The sequence below is a fragment of the Cervus canadensis genome, chromosome X (genome assembly GCF_019320065.1).
Source record: "Cervus canadensis isolate Bull #8, Minnesota chromosome X, ASM1932006v1, whole genome shotgun sequence".
NCBI lineage: Eukaryota > Metazoa > Chordata > Mammalia > Artiodactyla > Cervidae > Cervus > Cervus canadensis.
Genome location: NC_057419.1, coordinates 80331750 through 80350720, shown reverse-complemented (window position 1 = coordinate 80350720; position 18971 = coordinate 80331750). Strand labels below are relative to the sequence as shown.

The following is an 18971-nucleotide window of genomic DNA, read 5'->3' as shown; positions in this document are numbered from 1 at the left end:
ATATGCATCTCAATTACAGAATTGTAATATTAATTTTATTGTTGCTTTTAGTTGTGATTCTTTATTGTTCGCTTTTATGCACTTGTCTTTTATTTTTGAATCTTAAAATAAATGTAGCTATTTTCTTAGCTTGAAATTTTATCTTTTAATTTGATTTAGCATGAATGGTAAGGATTTATTTAATATCCTCTGTCTACTTGTCTCCCTACAGATAATCTATATTTCATGTCACTGTCATTTGACTGAATAAAGGTAGTCTTATCCAATGCCACTTTTAAATAATTAACACATCAAACATGTTCATTTAGTTTATTATAATTACTAGTAGAATTGAGAGGAACTTTAAGTTAATTAAGGAATTTAACTCTGAATTGTTTAAAACTAAATTACATGTTTTAACTGGAAAGTAAAAAGTCCATTCAATAGAATGGTTTGATTTACTAATTTTGACAGCTCTTAAGCTCCTCCAGTTAACACTGATCCATTAATATTTCCTTTTTACATATGGAATGATATCTGAATTTCATTAGGAACAATAATTTGTACAACTTTATGAAGTTCTAATAGTATACAAACATCAGGAAAATTATATTTCTTATTACTGTGGATTCTACTTGAAATATATACTTGTCCAGTTTAATTACTGCTAATATGTTCACTTCTCCAAGTTTTGAGGTTTAATTAAATCTTTTTACCATCAAAAATGTGAAATTTGTCTGTGTACAGATCAACCAGACCAATATTTTTAGCTAATATTTATTATGTGCAAGTAATTTGAAAATTATATAAATCTATATTGTTTTTTAATGTTGTCCCAACATTATAATATTTACCTTGGAATGGTTCTACACACACATATATCAGTAAACATTTCATTAGGTTAGATACTGTGTTAATATATTATAAATACAACATGGATCAATTGATTTTACCATTGTGTATCTATGTGCCACATTTAGGAGCTTTGTACAGCCTTGGGCATCTCCAAATGATCGAATCCCTAAGCAGTTTGAAGGGTGGAGCTGCTTTATAAGAAAATTGGAGCAAACTTCAATGACTTGAGTCAGCTGCAGGAGACAAGCTGCAGCCAGCAAATTTTCAATAGTATCTTCTTTCAATTGCAGGACACCTAGATTGTTTGAAAAGTTAAAGAATGATTATATATTCCATAAAGAAAGACACAAATATGTGAGATAGCTAAAATTTTCAATTTATCTCATTAATAGGGCTATTTTTTTGTTCCCTAGTGTATAGTGACTATTTAGGGAATGCCACTTGAGGTGAATATATGCAAGTGAGTCTGTACAAACACTAACAAGATGGCTGAAAGGAACAAGATTATGAAAAACAACTGGAGCAAATGAACTGTGAGTACTATCATTGCAAAGAACAGCAATTGCTTGTTTATATACCATATTAGACCTGTATATAAATCTAATATCAAATATTGTCTACACTATGACTCAAGAAACTTTATGACATATTACCTAAGGATCATGGGGCTCCCCTGGTGGCTCAGACGGTAAAGTGTCTGCTTGCAATGAGGGAGACCTGGGTTCAATCCCTGGGTCGGGAAGATCCCCTGGAGAGGGACATGGCAACCCACTCCAGTACACTTGCCTGGAGAATCCCATGGATGGAGGAACCTGGCGGACTACAGTCCACGGGTCGCAAAGAGTCGGACACGACTGAGCTACTTCAATTTGTGTGGGAAAATGTCTTGGTAAATAAGAACATTAAGCTTATATGTCAATTTTTTTTTTCTGCATCTGCATGTATTAGCTGATTAGGATGACTTTGCTCAAATATTATACCTGGAATTAATCTCTAGCACTTTTTTAAAGGAAAGAAAATGCTGCCAAGTGTCCTCAGGTAAAGAACTGCTTTTATGACTATTTTCTTAGGTATAGAAAACAGATTATGCTAAAATATCTATAAAGATTTTTAAAAATCAAGATCAGAGCAATTTAAGCTGTTTAATTTTTATTGATGCATCATTATTTTTAAGCAAGAATTACTGATGAATCATTGTAAATGTTATGCTATTTTGATAAGTTACGTTTCTATAGTTTTAGCCAAGCTTAGAGAAGTTGTAAAGAATATTTCATATGGATTATATAAACTATGAATTATTATTTTATAATTTTTCTCTCTAAAATACCATAATATGGATTCTATCTAATTGCATAACTATAAAAAAGAATAATACCATATTTGGTTCAGCCTTTAAAATATGTTGTAAAGGGATCCAGTCCATTAGCAGACTTTCTTGTGTTGTTTCCTATCCTGATTTTGAAAAGAGAGCCCTGCCTCTATCTCATGAAACTCAGAAGTACAAACTATTCTCAGAATCAGATAAAAAGTTTGACCTATTGTAGACATTGAAACTTGGCCTGGTTATGAAGAATGATGTTCATTTCTCAATGAATGAAACCATAGAACCCATAGAAGAAGACAGCATAAAACTCCTTGGTCTTGGAAAAAAAATTTCTGGGTAAGACACCATAAGCACAGGGGAAAAAGATAAAATAAACAAGTGACACAACATCAAACTAGAGAAATTCTCCACAGCAAAGGATACAAAAATAAATTGAGAAGAAACTTACAGAATGAGAGAAAATATCTGCAACTCAATAGCACAAAAGCAAATAATACAATTAAAAATGGGCAAAGAATCTGAATAGAAATTTAGAAATTTTTTTTTCCCAAGGAAGACATACAAATAACAAACAGGTACATTAAAAGATGTTCAACATCACTAGTCATCAGGGAAATGCAAATAAAAACCACAATGAGATATCACCTCACACCTGTTAGGATGGCTACTATCAAAATGAGAGGAGACAGTTAATGTTGGTGAGGCTTTGGAGAAAAGAGAACCCTTGTACATTGTTGGTGAAAATATAAATTGGGTTAACCATTATGGCAAATAGTAAGAAGGCTCTTACAAAAAAATTAGAGATTAGAACTACCATCAGTTCAGTTCAGTTCAGTCACTTTGTGACCACATGGACTGCAGTATGCCAGGCCTCCCTGTCCATCACCAACTCCCAGAGCTTACTCAAACTCATGTCCATTGAGTTGATGATGCCAACCAACCATCTCATCCTCTGTGGTCCCCTTCTGCTCTTGCCTTCAATCTTTCCCAGCATCAGGGTCTTTTCAAATGAGTCAGTTCTTCTCATCAGGTGGCCAAAGAACTACCATAGGGTCCAGTAATTCCACTCCAAGAAAGGGAAAACTGGATCTTAAAGAGGTAGTTGCTCTCCCACGTTTTGTTGTTTTTCTTTAGTCACTGAATCATGTCTGACTATTTGTGACCCCACGTACTGCGATGTTTATTGCAGCATTATTCATGAAATATGGAAATAACTTAAATATCCACTGACAGATTAGTGAATGAATACAATGTGACACACACACACAAGAATAATATTCAACCATGAGAAAGATGGAAATTCTGCCATTTGTGACAACATGGATAAAACTGGAGAGCATTATGTTAACTGAAATAAGATAGAGAAAGAAAAATACTATATGGTGTCACTTATATATGGAATAGAGGCATGAAGGGAAGATGGGGAAATGTAGATTGAAGGGTACAAACTTTCAGTTATAAGAAGTTCTAGGATATGAAGTGCAGCATGGTGATTATAGTTAATGGTATTGGTATTGGGTACTGCAGGCTTCCCAGGTGCTACTAGTGGTAAAGAATCCTTCAGACAATGCAGGAGACATAGAAAATGCAGGTTTGATCCCTGGATCAGGAACATCCCCTGGAAGAGGGCATGAAACCCACTCCAGTATTCTTGTCTGAAGAATCCCAGGGATAAGAGGAGCCTGGCAGGCTACAGTCCATAGGGTTGCAAAGAGTTGGGCATAACTGAAGCGACTTAGCATTGGGTACTGCATACTTGAAAGTTGCTAAAAGTGTATATTAAGTGGTCTCACCAACAAAACAACAGAAAAAGGGTTAACTATAAGAGATGTGTGAATTACCTTGATCTTGGTAATCATTCCACTATATGTATAGGTATATATGTGTGTTAGGTCCATATCATTTCTGTCTTTTATTGAGTCCATCATTCTTGAAGAGATATCTAGTTTATTTCAAGAAAGATGGGCTCAATAAAGGACAGAAATGGTATGGACCTAACACATACACATACATACACATATAGTGGAACATTGCATGCAAAGATGGGCTCAGTAACGTACAGAAATAATATAGACCTGACAGAAGCAGTAGATATTAAGAAGAGGTGGCAAGAATACACAGAAGAACTGTACAATAAAGATCTTCATGACCCAGATAATCATGATGGTGTGATCACTCACCTAGAGCCAGACATTCTGAAATGTGAAGTCAAGTGGGCCTTAGGAAGCATCACTACGAACAAAGCTAGTGGATGTGATGGAATTCCAGTTGAGCTATTTTAAATCCTGAAAGATGATGCTGCGAAAGTGCTGCACTCAATATGTCAGCAAATATGGAAAACTCAGCAATGGCCACAGGACTGGAAAAGGGCAGTTTTCATTCCAATCCCAAAGAAAGGCAATGTCAAGAAATGCCCAAACTACTGCACAATTGCACTCATCTCACACGCTAGTGAAGTAATACTGAATATTCTCCAAGCCAGGCTTCAGCAATACATGAACCGTGAACTTCCAGATGTTCAAGCTGGTTTTAGAAAAGGCAGAGGAACCAGAGATCAAATTGCCAACAACCGCTGGATCATCAAAAAAGCAAGAGAGTTCAGAAAAAACATCTATTTCTGCTTTATTGACTATGCCAAAGCCTTTGACTGTGTGGATCAAATAAACTGTGGAGAATTCTGAAAGAGATGGGAATACCAGACTACCTGATCTGCCCCTTGAGAAACCTGTATGCAGGTCAGGAAGCAACAGTTAGAACTGGACATGGAACAACAGACTGGTTCCAAATAGGAAAAAAATTACATCAAGGCTATATATTGTCACCCTGCTTATTTAACTTATATGCAGAGTACATCATGAGAAATGCTGGGCTGGATGAAGCACAAGCTGGAATCAAGATTGCTGGCAGAAATATCAATAACCTCAGATATGCAGATGACACCACCCTTATGGCAGAAAGTGAAGAGGAACTAAAAAGCCTCTTGATGAAAGTGAAAGAGGAGAGTGAAAAAGTTGGCTTAAAGCTTAGCATTCAGAAAACTAAGATCATGGCATCTGGTCCCATCACTTCATGGCAAATAGATGGGGAAACAGGGAAACAGAGGCTGACTTTGTTTTTCTGGGCTCCAAAATCACTGCAGATGGTGATTGCAGCCATGAAATTAAAAGACACTTACTCCTTGGAAGGAAAGTTATGACCAACCTAGACAGCATATTAAAAAGCAGAGACATTACTTTGCCAACAAAGGTTCGTTTGGTCAAGGATATGGCTTTTCCAGTGGTCATGTATGGATGTGAGATTTGGACTGTGAAGAAAGCTGAGTACCGAAAAATTGATGCTTTTGAACTGTGGTGTTGCAGAAGACTCTTGAGTGTCCCTTGGACTGCAAAGAGATCCAACCAGTCCATCCTAAAAGAGATCGGTCCTGGGTGTTCATTGGAAGGACTGACGTTCAAGCTGAAACTCCAATACTTTGTCCACCAGATGCGGAAAGCTGACTTACTGGAAAAGACCCTGATGCTGGGAAAGATCGAGGGCAGGAGGAGAAGGGGATGGCAGAGGATGAGATGGTTAAATCGCATCACCAACTCGATGGAAATGGGTTTGGGTGGACTCCGGGAGTTGGTGATGGACAGGGAGTCCTGGAGTGCTGTGGTTCATGGGGTCGCAAAGAGTCGGACATGACTGAGTGACTGAACTGAACTGAAGGAATGTATATGTGTGTGCATGTATTTGTTGCTCTGTCATGTTCACTCTGCAACCCCATGGACTGTAGCATGCCAGCCTCCTCTGTCTATGGGATTCTCCAGGAAAGAATACTGGAGTGGGTAGCCATTCCCTTCTCCTGGGACCTTCCTAACCCAGGGATTGAACCTCGGACTCCCGCTTTGCAGGTGGATTCTTTACTGTCTGAGCCACCAGGGAAGCCCCGTGTATACTTTAAATATGTATGATTATATTTGTGAATCATTCCTCAATAAATTTGGAATGAATGAATGAATGTTTCTTTGCCCCTAAACTGTTCCTGTTACCTTTGTTATATGGTTTGAGTAAATATGACATTATTATTTCAAGAAAAGAAACTAAATCTATAGGGGTAGAATATTCCATTTCCACTCTTAGTTTTACAAATGAGAATGTATCCACAACATGAGACACAGAGAGAGACAGACAGACATGCACTTTTAACTTTGTGTTAATATAGCTATATTTTCTCATGATCCCAAATTTTATAGCATATTATTTACCTCTTCCTCTTTTATACTTTTGAATTTAAATACTGACTCTGTCACTTACTACCTTAGGAAATTTACTTAATTGGTCTATCCTTCCGTTTTCTCACTAACTAATAATGGACTCACAGGCTAATAATAATGTGAGTTATATGATGTAGAGATATTGTGAGGGTTGAATGAGTTAATACAGACCAAGCACTTACCTGTGTAGGCATACTGCACTAAGGAATTAAGTGCATTAGGATCGATTCCTTCCATCTTGACCTCTTCTTGTTTGGCTTCAAGCACATCATTAGTAAACATTGCAGCAAAATAATCAGACACTGCACTAAGAACCAACCTAGAAAGAGAAATGTTTCATAGGAACTTCAAACAGTCCATAATATCACTGAAAAGCATGAAATACAGTCAGTAAATGTGTAATACTGATAAGTATGCTTTCTGCATACATCTTTCATATTTCAGTAAAGTATAGTGAAATTAGAAAAGTAAATTGTTGATTTTCTTTAGACAATTTGTGCTGTTTTTCTTCACTAATTTCTCTAATGTTTAGCTCTTTTAAATATCACAGGGTGACATGGATCATAGGGGCTAGTGCATTTTTAATATAATGACATAAAAATCTATTTTCCTGAAAGCTCCAATTTATAATCAATGGACTGATCCTTTCTCATTCATACTTGCTATACTTAGTATACTTACCGATGAGCAGGAATCCGGAGGTGTCCAGCAATGAGTAACACATCACACAATTGTTTCTCTTTCAAGTAGTTCTCCATTTTTTGAAGAGTTTTTTGTGCATGGTTTACCGCATGGAACTGCTCCTCAGATCTGCTAACACTCATGTCTTCAGCATGCTGTGTAGCCAATCTGAAAGGGGGATAAGTGTGAGAATATGGTTTGTTTCTCCTAGTGAGTGTGCAAATATCCAGTGGAAATTTAGACACTTCTGCTTCTAAAATAAATAGATTGAATTAAAGTAAACAATATTTGCCCACCAATCCTAAATATTTTGCTATTATTGCTCCCTAACCTCCATTAAATTGAAGTGTCATGGTTAGTATTTATATCTGGAATGTAACAATGGATGTAACTATGTATGTTTCAGCTGCAGACCTCATGTTAATTTTATATGCACAAACATAAATTTCAAAATACAAACCACTTTTAAAATTTTTTATTGACATCACAATTAAATCATTAGGTATGATATGGTAGAATTGTAGGCATAACCTGGATTTTTTTTTTTTCAAATTTGTTATGTTCTGAAGCCTCTCCATGAAGTATTCATTGCACATCAGAAATATTGCCTGGAGAATCTCAAGCCTGAGAGTTGCACAACAGTTTACAATTGTTTCCCATCAAGAAAATAAACCTATTTCAACTTTTATAGTTTCTGCTTTACTGAGATATAATTGACACAATACATTAAGTTTTAGATGCTCAATGTGATAATGATATTCATATATATTGTGAAATGATTACCATGATAAGGTTTCATGCATGCTCAGTCACTCAGTCATGTCTGATTCTTTGAGACCCTGTGGATTGTGGCCTGCTAGGCTCCTCTGTCCATGGGATTTTCAAGGCAAGTATACTGGAGTGGGTAGCCATTTCCTCCTCCAGCTGATCTTCCTGACCCAGGGATGGAACCTGCATTTGCTGTGTCTCCTGCATTGGCAGGTGGATTCTTTACCACTGAGCCACCTGTAAAAAGGACCGCTTTTACAGATATAGAATATTCAAGATATTTTTTTCTTTCAACACTTTATTTAGAGTAAGCCCTTCATATCCATGGGTTGAACCCATCCACAGATTTCTGTATCTGTGGTGGGTCCTGGAATCAATTCCCCATGGATACTGAGGGACAAATGTATATCATACCACTGCCTTCTGTCTTGCAAGGTTTCTTCTCAGAAAATTGTTGATAATTTTATTGATAATCCCTTGTATGTACTGACTCACTTCTTTCTTGCTGCTTTCTAGACAACTCTGTCTTTTACAATTTCATTACAGTGTGTCTGGGTCTCTTTGGTTTATCCTACATAAAGTTCATTTAGCTACTTGTATTTCAAATCTATATCTCTCCTCAAATTTTGGGAATTCACTACCATTATTTCTTCTTTTTAAGTATATAAGTAGGAGCACAATAAATATTTATTAATTGACTGGTTACAACTTTATATTTTCACAAATCACGATCATAGAAGAGATGAATTGATGCTAATGATCTTGATGAATTTCAAGAATTTAGAAAACATTTTGACACTGAAATTTTTAAATATGCAAAAAAGTTTAAGGGAAAGAAAAAAAGTATAACATCCCCCAAGATCTGCCAACTTTTAACTGTTACCACAAATACTTTATCTGCTTTACTGAATCATTTGAAAGTAAGTTTTGACAATGTGACACTTCATCCCTGAATATATAAGCATTCATTTCCTAGTGAAAGAGTCAATTCCTAGGTAGGTTGATAAGAAGTCCAGGGTACCTGAGGAGGAGAAAGGGGTACAGTGCTCTCAAGGAGGAGAAAAGGACAAACAATTTTTTCTACACTGCTTTGCCTTAGTCACATAAGATATTATTTTCTCTCAGTTTATGAGCTAATGATTACACAACAAAACAACTCATCTTAAACTATATCACAACAATGTATTCTGCTCAAGGACATGTTTTTCCTTCTTAAGAACATTCTGACAAATCCTGTTATCTTAAAATTATATTGTGGGAGTGGGTCCGGTAAGACCTTTCTGTTGTTAGCTTTAATCTTGATAATTTAAGATGTATGTTGTGGGAGTGGGTCTGGTAAAAGTATATAAGGCACTAGTGACTGGGGGCACTTTCCATCCCCCTTCTGATATCTATGTCAGAAGATTTCTCTATCCCTTTCTATACTTTAATAAAACTCTGCTACACAAAAGTTCTTGAGTGATCAAGCCTGGTCCCTGGTCACAAAGCTAAATCTTCTTCGGAGATCACAATTCCAACATCGTTCACTGTAAGCTATCACTAGGAATAAGGATATTCTACATCTTAAGGTGTGCAACACTAGAGATGAATAGCTCAGTAAAATCTAATATGATAGATTTGTATGGAATAATTGCCCCTATAGTTCTAATATGCCTTTTAAAACTTTTTTTCTTTTCTTAGTATATTTAAATTACAACTTCTCACTCTGTGGTGCATCTCTTAGTGCATCAGTAGAGATACAGAATGTCAAGCTGCCTCACTGCTGCTGATGCTAAGATGATTACTTGTTTAAGATGGTAACTGCCAGATCTTTGTTTTCTTAATGTAATTTTTTTTTCTTTTTGTAAATGAACAATATATGGGATGATACTGTAAGACTTTTTAAACACCTTTCCATTCAAGTGTTCATTAATAACATATGTCTAAGACCTTATTAAGTGTTCTAAGAAGCTTCTCTGCCCCTTTTCTCTCTTTTCTCCTGGGATTTTAGTTCTGAATATACTGTTCTGTTTGATGATAGTTCTTAATTCTCTAAGGTTCCATTCACAGTTTTCACTTTTTTCTTTGTGTTTTTGAGATTTGATAAGTTCATATCAATTCAGTTCATTTCAGTTGCTCAGTCATGTCTGACTCTTTGTGACACAATTGACTGCAGCATGCCAGGCTTCCCTGTCCATTACCAACTCCAGGAACTTTCTCAAAACTCATATCCATCGAGTGTGAGATGCCATCCAACAATCTCATCCTCTGTCATCACCTTCTCCTCCTGCCTTCAATCTTTCCCTGCATCAGGGTCTTTTCCAATGAGTCGGTTCTTCACATTAGGTGGCCAAAAGTATTGGAGTTGCAGCTTCAGCATCAGTCCTTCCAATGAATGTTCAGGACTGATTTCCTTCAGGATTGACTGGCTTGATCCCTTGCAGTCCAAGGGACTCTCAAGAGTCTTCTCCAACACCAGAGTTCAAAAGCCTCAGTTCTTTGGTGCTCAGCTTTCGTTATGATCCAACTCTCACATCCATACATGACTACTGGAAAAACCATAGCTTTAACTAGATGGATCTTTGTCAGCAAAGTAATGTTTTTACCTTTTAATATGCTGTCTAGGTTGGTCATAGCTTTTCTTCCAAAGAGAAGGTGTCTTTTAATTTTATGTCTGCAGTCACCATCTATAATGATTTTAGAGCCCAAGAAAATGAAGTCTCTCACTGTCTCCATTGTTTCACCATCTATTTGCCAGGAAGTAATGGGACCGAATGCCATGATCTTAGTTTTTTGAAGGTTGCATTTTAAGCCAGCCTTTTCACTCTCTTTTTATACTTTCATCAAGAAGCTCTTCAGTTCCTCTTCCCTTTCTGCCATAAGGGTGATCTCATCTGCATATCTGAGGTTATTGATATTTCTCCTGGCAACCTTGATTCCAGCTTGTGCTTCATCCAGCCCAGCATTTTGCATGATGTACTCTGAATATAAGTTAAATAAGGAGGGTGACAGTATACAGCCTTGACAAACTTCTTTCCAATTTGGAAGCATTCTGCTGTTCCATGTCCAGTTCTAACTGTTGCTCCTTGACCTGCATATAGATTTCTCAGAAGGCAGGTCAAACGGTCTCGTATTCCAATCACTTGAAGAATTTTCCACAATTTGTTGTGATCTACACAGTCAAAAGATTTGGCATAGTCAATAAAGCAGAACTAGATGTTTTTCTGAAACTCTCTTGCTTTTCCTAGGATCCAATGGATGTTGGCAATTTGATTTCTGGTTCCTCTGCCTTTGCTAAATCCAACTTGAACATCTGGAAGTTCCTGGTTCATGTACTGTTGAAGCCTGGCTTGGGAAATTTTGAGCATTACTTAACTAGCGTGTGAGATGGGTGCCATTGTGTGGTAATTTGAACATTATTTGGTATTGCCTTTCTTTGGGACTGGAATGAAAATTGACCTTTTCCAGTCCTGTGACCACTGCTGAGTTTTCCAAATTTGCTGGCATATTGAGCTCAGCACTTTAACAACAGCATCGTTCAGGATTCAAAATAGCTCAACTGGAGTTCCATCACCTCCAGTAGCTTTGTTTGTAGTGATGCTCTCTAAGGCCCACTTGACTTCAGACCCCATGATGTCTGGCTCTAGGTGAGTAACCACACCACTATGGCTATCTGGGTCATGAAGATCTTTTTTGTGTAATTCTTCTGTGTATTCTAACCACATTTTACTAACATATTTTGCTTTTGTTAGGTCCATACCATTTCTGTCCTTTATTGTGCCTATCTTTACATAAAATATTCCCTTGGTATCTTTGATTATCTTAAAGTGATCTCTAGTCTTTCCCATTCTATTGTTTTCCCCTATGTCTTTGCATTGATCACTTAGGAAGCTTTTCTTATCTTTCCATGCTATTCTTTGGAACTCTGCATTCAGATGGATGTATCTTTCCTTTTCTCCTTTACCTTTAGCTTCTCGTCTTTTCTCAGCTTTTTGAAAGACCTCTTCAGACAACCACTGCAGACAACCATTTTGCCTTTCTTCTTCTTGGAGGTGTTCTTGATCACTGCCTCATGCACAATGTTATGAACCTCTGCCCATATTTCTAGGTACTCTGTCTATCAGATCTAATTCCTTGAATCTATTTATCACTTCCACTGTATAATTGTAAGGACTCACAAGTTCATATAACTTGTTAATTTAACTTGCCTTATAATCACAAGTTCATATAACTTTTCATCAAATTCACAGATCTTTTTCCTGTAAGTTAAAGTCTGTTATTGAAATTCTCTTGTAAATTCTTCAATTCAGTATTGTATTTTTCACATCCAGAATTTCTGTTTTTTTTTTTTTTTTGGTAATTTCTATCTCTTTCTTGATATCCTTATTTTGTTCATGTATTGCTTTTCTGACTTCTTTTAATTCCTTTCCTGTGTTTTCCTTTAGCTCTTTGAAGATACTTAAGAAAGTTGTTTAAGTTATTTGTCTAGAAATGTTAAAATATGTGGCTCTTTAAGGTCAGTTTATGGATATTTATTTTGCTCCTTTTGAATGAGCCATGTTTCCACGTTTCTTTGCATGTCTTATGATCTTTTGTTAAAACTGGGTATTTGGAAAAACAGCCACTTTTCCTAATCTTTGCATGATGGTTCAGTGTGGGGGAAGTCTTTCACTAATCTGCCCAGCATGAAGGTTGAGGTCTTTTCAGGCCCTTTTTGAAAATGCATCTCTGTAGACTTGCATATGTGCATTTTAATACCAATCTCACATATACACACTTGTTTATGCATGTCTTAATTTCTCTAAGTCTCACCTCTGCTTCTTTGTTGGGCCTTAAATATTCTACTGTATCCCTTTGCCTATAATCTCTTGCCCCCAGGTTTCCATGGGTCTATAGTCTTTCTACATTTTTCACGTGCTGTGATACCTGCCACTACTTTCTGTGACTTCTAACCTGGGATTCAAACCACCCTGCTATTCTCATCTGAGCACTGAGTTAGGCAATACTGAAATCAGTTTGCTTCATATCCTGTAGATAGACCAGAAAGAAGCAAAAAATGTTCACTCATTTCTTATAACTTGAGGGAGAAATGAAGAAATAAGTTGCCTACATCCAGTTGTGCTGTGCCACCCTGGTACAAGAGCAAGCAAAAATTCCATGAAATTTCCTATTGATTTCAATATGACTTTTTCTTGATTTGCTTGACTTCTGTATATCCTTGATTTCCTTCCAAAGCTCCCAAAAAGCCTTTTAAATCAAACTGTGATTGCTTACTTGATATTTATATAGAGGACAAGGGTTCTGGAGATTCTTAACTCACCATTGCACTGACATCACAGAAGCTTTCAGTTCAGTTCAGTTCAGTCGCTCAGTCGTGTCTGACTCTTTGAGACCTCATGAATTGCAGCATGCCAGGCCTCCCTGTCTATCACCAACTCCCAGAGTTTACTCAAACTCATGTCCATCGAGTCGGTGATGCCATCCAGCCATCTCATCCTCCATCATCCCCTTCTCCTCCTGCCCACAATCCCTCCCAGCATCAGGGTCTTTTCCAATGAGTCAACTCTTCGCATGAGGTGGCCAAAGTACTGGAGTTTCAGCTTCAGCATCAGTCCTTCCAATGAACACCCAGGACTGAGCTCCTTTAGGATGGACCTGTTGGATCTCCTGGCAGTCCAAGGGACTCTCAAGAGTCTTCTCCAACACCATAGTCCAAAAGCATCAATTTTTCGGTGATCAGCTTTCTTCACAGTCCAATTCTCTCATCCATACATGACCACTGGAAAAACCATAGCCTTGACCATATGGACCTTTGTTGGCAAAGTAATGTCTCTGCCTTTTAATATGCTATCTAGGTTGGTCATAACTTTCCTTTCAAGGAGTAAGTGTCTTTTAATTTCATGGCTGCAGTCACCATCTGCAGTGATTTTGGAGCCCCCCCCCAAAAAAAAAATAAATAAATAAAGTCTGACACTGTTTCCACTGTTTCCCCATCTATTTCCCATGAGGTAATGGGACCAGATAACATGATCTTAGTTTTCTGAATGTTAAGCTTTAAGCCAACTTTTTCACTCTCCTCTTTCACTTTCATCAAGAGGCTTTTTAGTTCCTCTTCACTTTCTGCTTTACACTATAATTTTTATTTAATTTTAAGAATACTTGAAGTTCCTATTTTCTGATTAGCAGTAAAACAAGTATTAAAAAAACCACAAATCTTTGAGATTATTGCTGCAAAACTCTTTTGTAAAATACTACTTTAAGAAAAAATGAAAAGTGGTATTTTAAAAAATGGTGAGGGTATGATTAATTTTGGAGGCTACTTTGGAAGGCTGTTTGGAAATATAAGCTTTAAACAATGAAAGTATACTTTGTAAAGCCATTCTTGGCAAGCTTCTGAGTTTGAAGTTGAAAATCTGAATGTAGTTATTTTATATTATGTGTCTTTTACCATAGTTCAAATGCTGCAATAACACAACAAGGAAATTCCCTGGTGGTTCAGTGGTTAGGATTTTGACTTACAATGCAAGGGGTATGGGTTCAATCCCTGATTAGGGAAGTAAGATCCCTCATGCCTTACAGCCAAGAAACCAGAACATAAAACAAGAACAAAATTGCAACAAATTCAGTAAAAGCTTTAAAAATGATTCATATTTTAAAAAAGGTAAAAAAAAAAAGAACCAGTTGGTGATAACAGAGTGCATAAATTAATATTTAAGCATTTCTCAAGTAGCTTCATACTTTTTGTTTTTCTTTTGTAAGTCCTACTTTTCAAGTGAGCCAGGAAGATTAAATGGAAACTTAGCCTTCTTATAATGGTGTTGCCTTAGCTCCTAAAATGTCTTCTAATGGTGTTGCCTTAGTTCCTAAAACCCATTATAGAAAAGGTAATTTTCAATTAATTTCTATATTTTTCTGTATATGATGATGCTTGTATGTATTAAGAACTGTTCTCTTATATTCAGGGGGACAACTTTATTGCTTAAATAAAATTTTTGTACTGACTTTTTTAGAGAGCTGTTAAAGCTTCATCCATGTGCTTTTCCTGGCAAATAAAAGGCATTCAGTAAGTGTCTAATGAAGGTATTACTTTTTTACGCACATTTTAAATGCTATTGTAGCTTGAACTTTCTAGTGATAAAGAACTCACCCGCCAATGCAGAAGACACAAGAGACACAGGTTCAGTCCCTGGGTCAGAAAGATCCCCTGGAGGAGGGCTTGGCAACCCACTCCAGTATTCTTGCCTAGAAAATCCCATGGACAGAGGAGCCTAGGAGGCTACAGTCCATAGGATCATAAAGAGTCTGACACACCTGAAGTGACTGAGCACAAACACAGCTTGAACTTTACTACATTTGGAGTCTTGGAAGTGGACAAATTAAATCTCAAGAGCAAATCACAAACTTAAAACTTCTTCTTTCTAAGATAGCTATGCACATAATATAAACTTGTAGTCATGCAGATATTATGATTGTGAGTGACATAAGTTAAGCAGCATTTTAAATCTATAGTAAGTATTAGATTTTTCTCTGAAGAAATAATGCATTCTTTTGTGTCAAGTCAAATAAGTCTTTTAATATATTGGGTTGGCCAAATAATTCATTCAGGCTTTTATACAATATTACGGGAAAACCTGAACAAATTTTTGGTGAGCCTAATATCATATGTGATCATATTTTAAGATATTATCTGTTGTAAATTATTGAAATTGTTATTTGTAAAGAAATATTATATATAGATAATAACAGAAACTAAAATATTTCCATTCAATCCAAAGCATTTGCCATCTCTGAAGGTTTATCACTTGTTAATATTTCAGACAATATATTTCAAAATTTTGTTATTTAATTATTATAAATGATGATGCATCAAAGTTGAAATCACTTTCTTCTGAGATTTTAAAATTTATTTGCAAAAACAAAACAAAAAATTATTTGCTCTTGGATTTCTAATTTTCAGAATTATGAGAAAGTACACTTATATTGTTTAAATAACCAAGTCTGTGGTATTTCATTATGGCAGTCCTAGAAAACTAAAGTAAGCCATATATAAAATTGAATATGATAAGGTCAGGTTCTTTTTGCCATTAGCTTATAAACATTTGCTGAAAGAAACTACATGCACCTAACAATAATAAATGACAAAATCACAAGTGATGTCAAAAACTTATTAAATATTAATTACATCAATTGCATTTTAAAAATTAATAAAACTTTAGAGGAAACAGTGTAGTGTAGTCATTAAGAACTTAGACCTTTTACTCAGATAAAGTCTTAATTTCCATTCCAACACTTAATTAATTACTTTAAGAAATTTACCAATCTTCCCTAATACTCAGTTCCTCTTATCTGTAAAATAGTGCCAACCTCAAAGATTTTTTTTAAAATAATGCAACAGGAAGTATTCATTAAATATTATCTATCATAGTCACCAAAAGCACCAGCACTGACACTACAATCATAATAATCTGATCATAATAATCACCATCTAGTACTACAATGATCAGTGAAAGCAGCAGAAAAGAAAAAAATAGGATAGCTTTAGAAGGATACAGTAAGAATATAGGTGAGCTTAGCCTTGAAGGATGGACATGGCCTGGCTGAGCAGAAAAGAATGAGAAAGACGTTTTAGGAATGGAGAACAAGGTGAATAAAAGTTTGAAAGTGTTATACTGCTGTTATTTTGCCCAACTAAACTTCTCATAACATGTTGGAAGGAATGTAGAAGTAGCAAAGTAAAATGTAGACTAAGAATAGAAGTTAAACACCAGTAAAACCATGGGGCATTTACAAAACCTGGTAACGGGCAATGAATACTGAGAAAAGAGAAATCTGCACTTGGGAACTGAGTCATTGGGAAGAAGTTGCTCAGAGTTAGTCTGAAGGGCAGTTCTAGACTTCACCTGACAGTGACTTGACAAAGAAAATGAAAATAGCTAGCATTTGGTTGCAGTGAGACCCTTTTTGAAGGTCTTCCCTGAGTGAAGTAATGGCAGTTCTGAGCCAGATGCCTGGTAGTAGAAAAGTGCACAGCATGTTCAGCACTAGCATTTGACTACCTTCATTGGGATATACAGATTACATATGAAACAAAAGTGAAAGCAATAATTAATATTCACTGATTTTTATTTTTTTCTTCATGTATTTTTATTAGTTGGAGGCTAATTACTTTATAATATTGTAGTGGTTTTTGTCATACATTGACATGAATCAGCCATGGATTTACATGTATTCCCCATCCCGATCCCCCCTCCCACCTCCCTCTCCAATGTATTTATTTTTAATTGGAGGATAATCCCTTTATATATTGGGCTGGTTTCTGCCATACATCAACATGAATCAGCCATAAGTATACATATGTCCCCTCCCTCTTGAACCTCTCTCCCACCCACCCACCACTCTAGAAAATGTCAAGGAGCACCAACTTTGTGCTCCCTAAGTAACACAGCAAATTCCCACCAGCTATCTATTTTACATATGGTAAAGTATATGTTTCAATGCTACTCTCTATTCATGCTACCCTCTTCTTCTCCTACTACGTTCACAAGTCAGTTCTCTGTCTGCATCTCCATTGTTGCCCTGCAAATAATTTCATCAGTACAATCTTTCTAGGTTCCATATATATGTTAATATATTATATTTGTTTTTCTATTTCTGATTTACTTCATTCTTTATAATAGGCACTAGGTTCATCTGCCTCATTATAACTGACTCAAATACATTAATTTTTATGGTTGAGTAATATTCTACTACATATATGTACTACCACTTCTTTCAATGAACATCTAGGTTGCTTATATATCTTAGCTATTGTCAATAATGCTGAAATGAACATTTGAGTACATGTATCTTTTTAAATTACGGTTTCCTCAGGATATATGCCCAGTAGTGAGATTGTTGGATCATATGGTAGTTTTATTCCTAGTTTTTTTTTTTTTTAAGGAATCTCCATACTGTTCTTCATAGTGGCTCTTTTAATTTATATCACCACCAACAGTGCAAGAGGGTTCCCTTTTCTCCACATCCTTTCCAGCATTTATTGTTGGTAGATTTTTTTTTATGAAGGCCATTCTGACCAGTTTGAGGTGATACCTCATTATAGTTTTGATTTACATGTCTCTTGGAGAAGGAAATGGCAATCCACTCTAGTACTCTTGCCTGGAAAATCCCATGGACAGAGGAGCCTGGTGGGTTACAGTCCATAGGGTCACAAAGAGTCAGACACTTTCTTTGGGCTTCCCTGGTGGCCCATACAGTAAAGCATCTGTCTGCAATGCTGGAGACCCGGGTTCGATCCCTGGGTCGGGAAGATCCCCTGGAGAAGGAAATGGCAACCCACTCCAGTACTCTTGCCTGGAAAATCCCATGGACAGAGGAGCCTGGTAGACTACAGTCTGTGGGGTCGCAAAGAGTCGGACATGACTGAGCGACTTTACTTACTTACTAACAATGAGCAATGTTGAGTACCTCTTCTTAGCTATTTGTATGTCTTCTTCAGAGAAATGTCTGTTAAGGTTTTCTGACTACTTTTTGTTGTGCTGTTTGCTTTTCTGGTATTGAGATGCATGGGCTGCTTGTATATTTTGAAGATCAATCCTATGTTGGTTGATTTATTTGCTATTATTTTCTCCCATTCTAAGTATTGTATTTCATTTTATTTATATTTTACTATGTTATGCCAAAGTTTCTAAGTTGGATTAGGTCTCATTTGTTTATTTTTGTTTTTATTTCCATTAATCAAGGAGGTGGGTCATAGAGGATCTTGCTCTGATTTATGTCAAGGAGTGTGGTATGTTTTCCTCTAAGAGGTTTATAGTTTTTGACCTTATGTTTATGTTTTTAATCCATTTAGAGTTTATTTTTGTGTATGGTACTAGGAGGTGCTCTAGTTTCATTCTTTTGCATGTATCTGTCCAGTTTTCCCAGCACCACTTGCTAAAGAGGCTGTCTTTTCTCCATTGTATATTCTTGCCTCTTTTGTCAAAAGTAAGGTGGCCATAGTGTGTGGGTTTATCTCTGGGCTTTCTGTATTGTTCCATTGGTCTATATTTCTGTTTTTGTGCCAGTACCACACTGTCTTGATTACTGTAGTATAGTCTGAAGTCAGGAAGGTTGAATCCTCTAGCACCTTT

The 18971-nt window shown here is 36.3% G+C and overlaps 1 protein-coding gene across 2 annotated transcripts in view; it reads right to left on the bottom strand.

Moving 5' to 3' along the window:
* KLHL4 (kelch like family member 4) overlaps positions 1–18971 on the bottom strand; it is a 123722-nt gene that overhangs the window by 42800 nt on the left and 61951 nt on the right. For both annotated transcript variants that reach the window (XM_043458951.1, XM_043458950.1), the window contains exons 2-4: positions 7096–7263; positions 6597–6733; positions 933–1129 (exon numbers count right to left, since the gene is read on the bottom strand). In XM_043458951.1, the coding sequence (XP_043314886.1) occupies positions 933–1129; positions 6597–6733; positions 7096–7263 (502 nt within the window). The remainder of the gene's footprint in view (positions 1–932; positions 1130–6596; positions 6734–7095; positions 7264–18971) is intronic.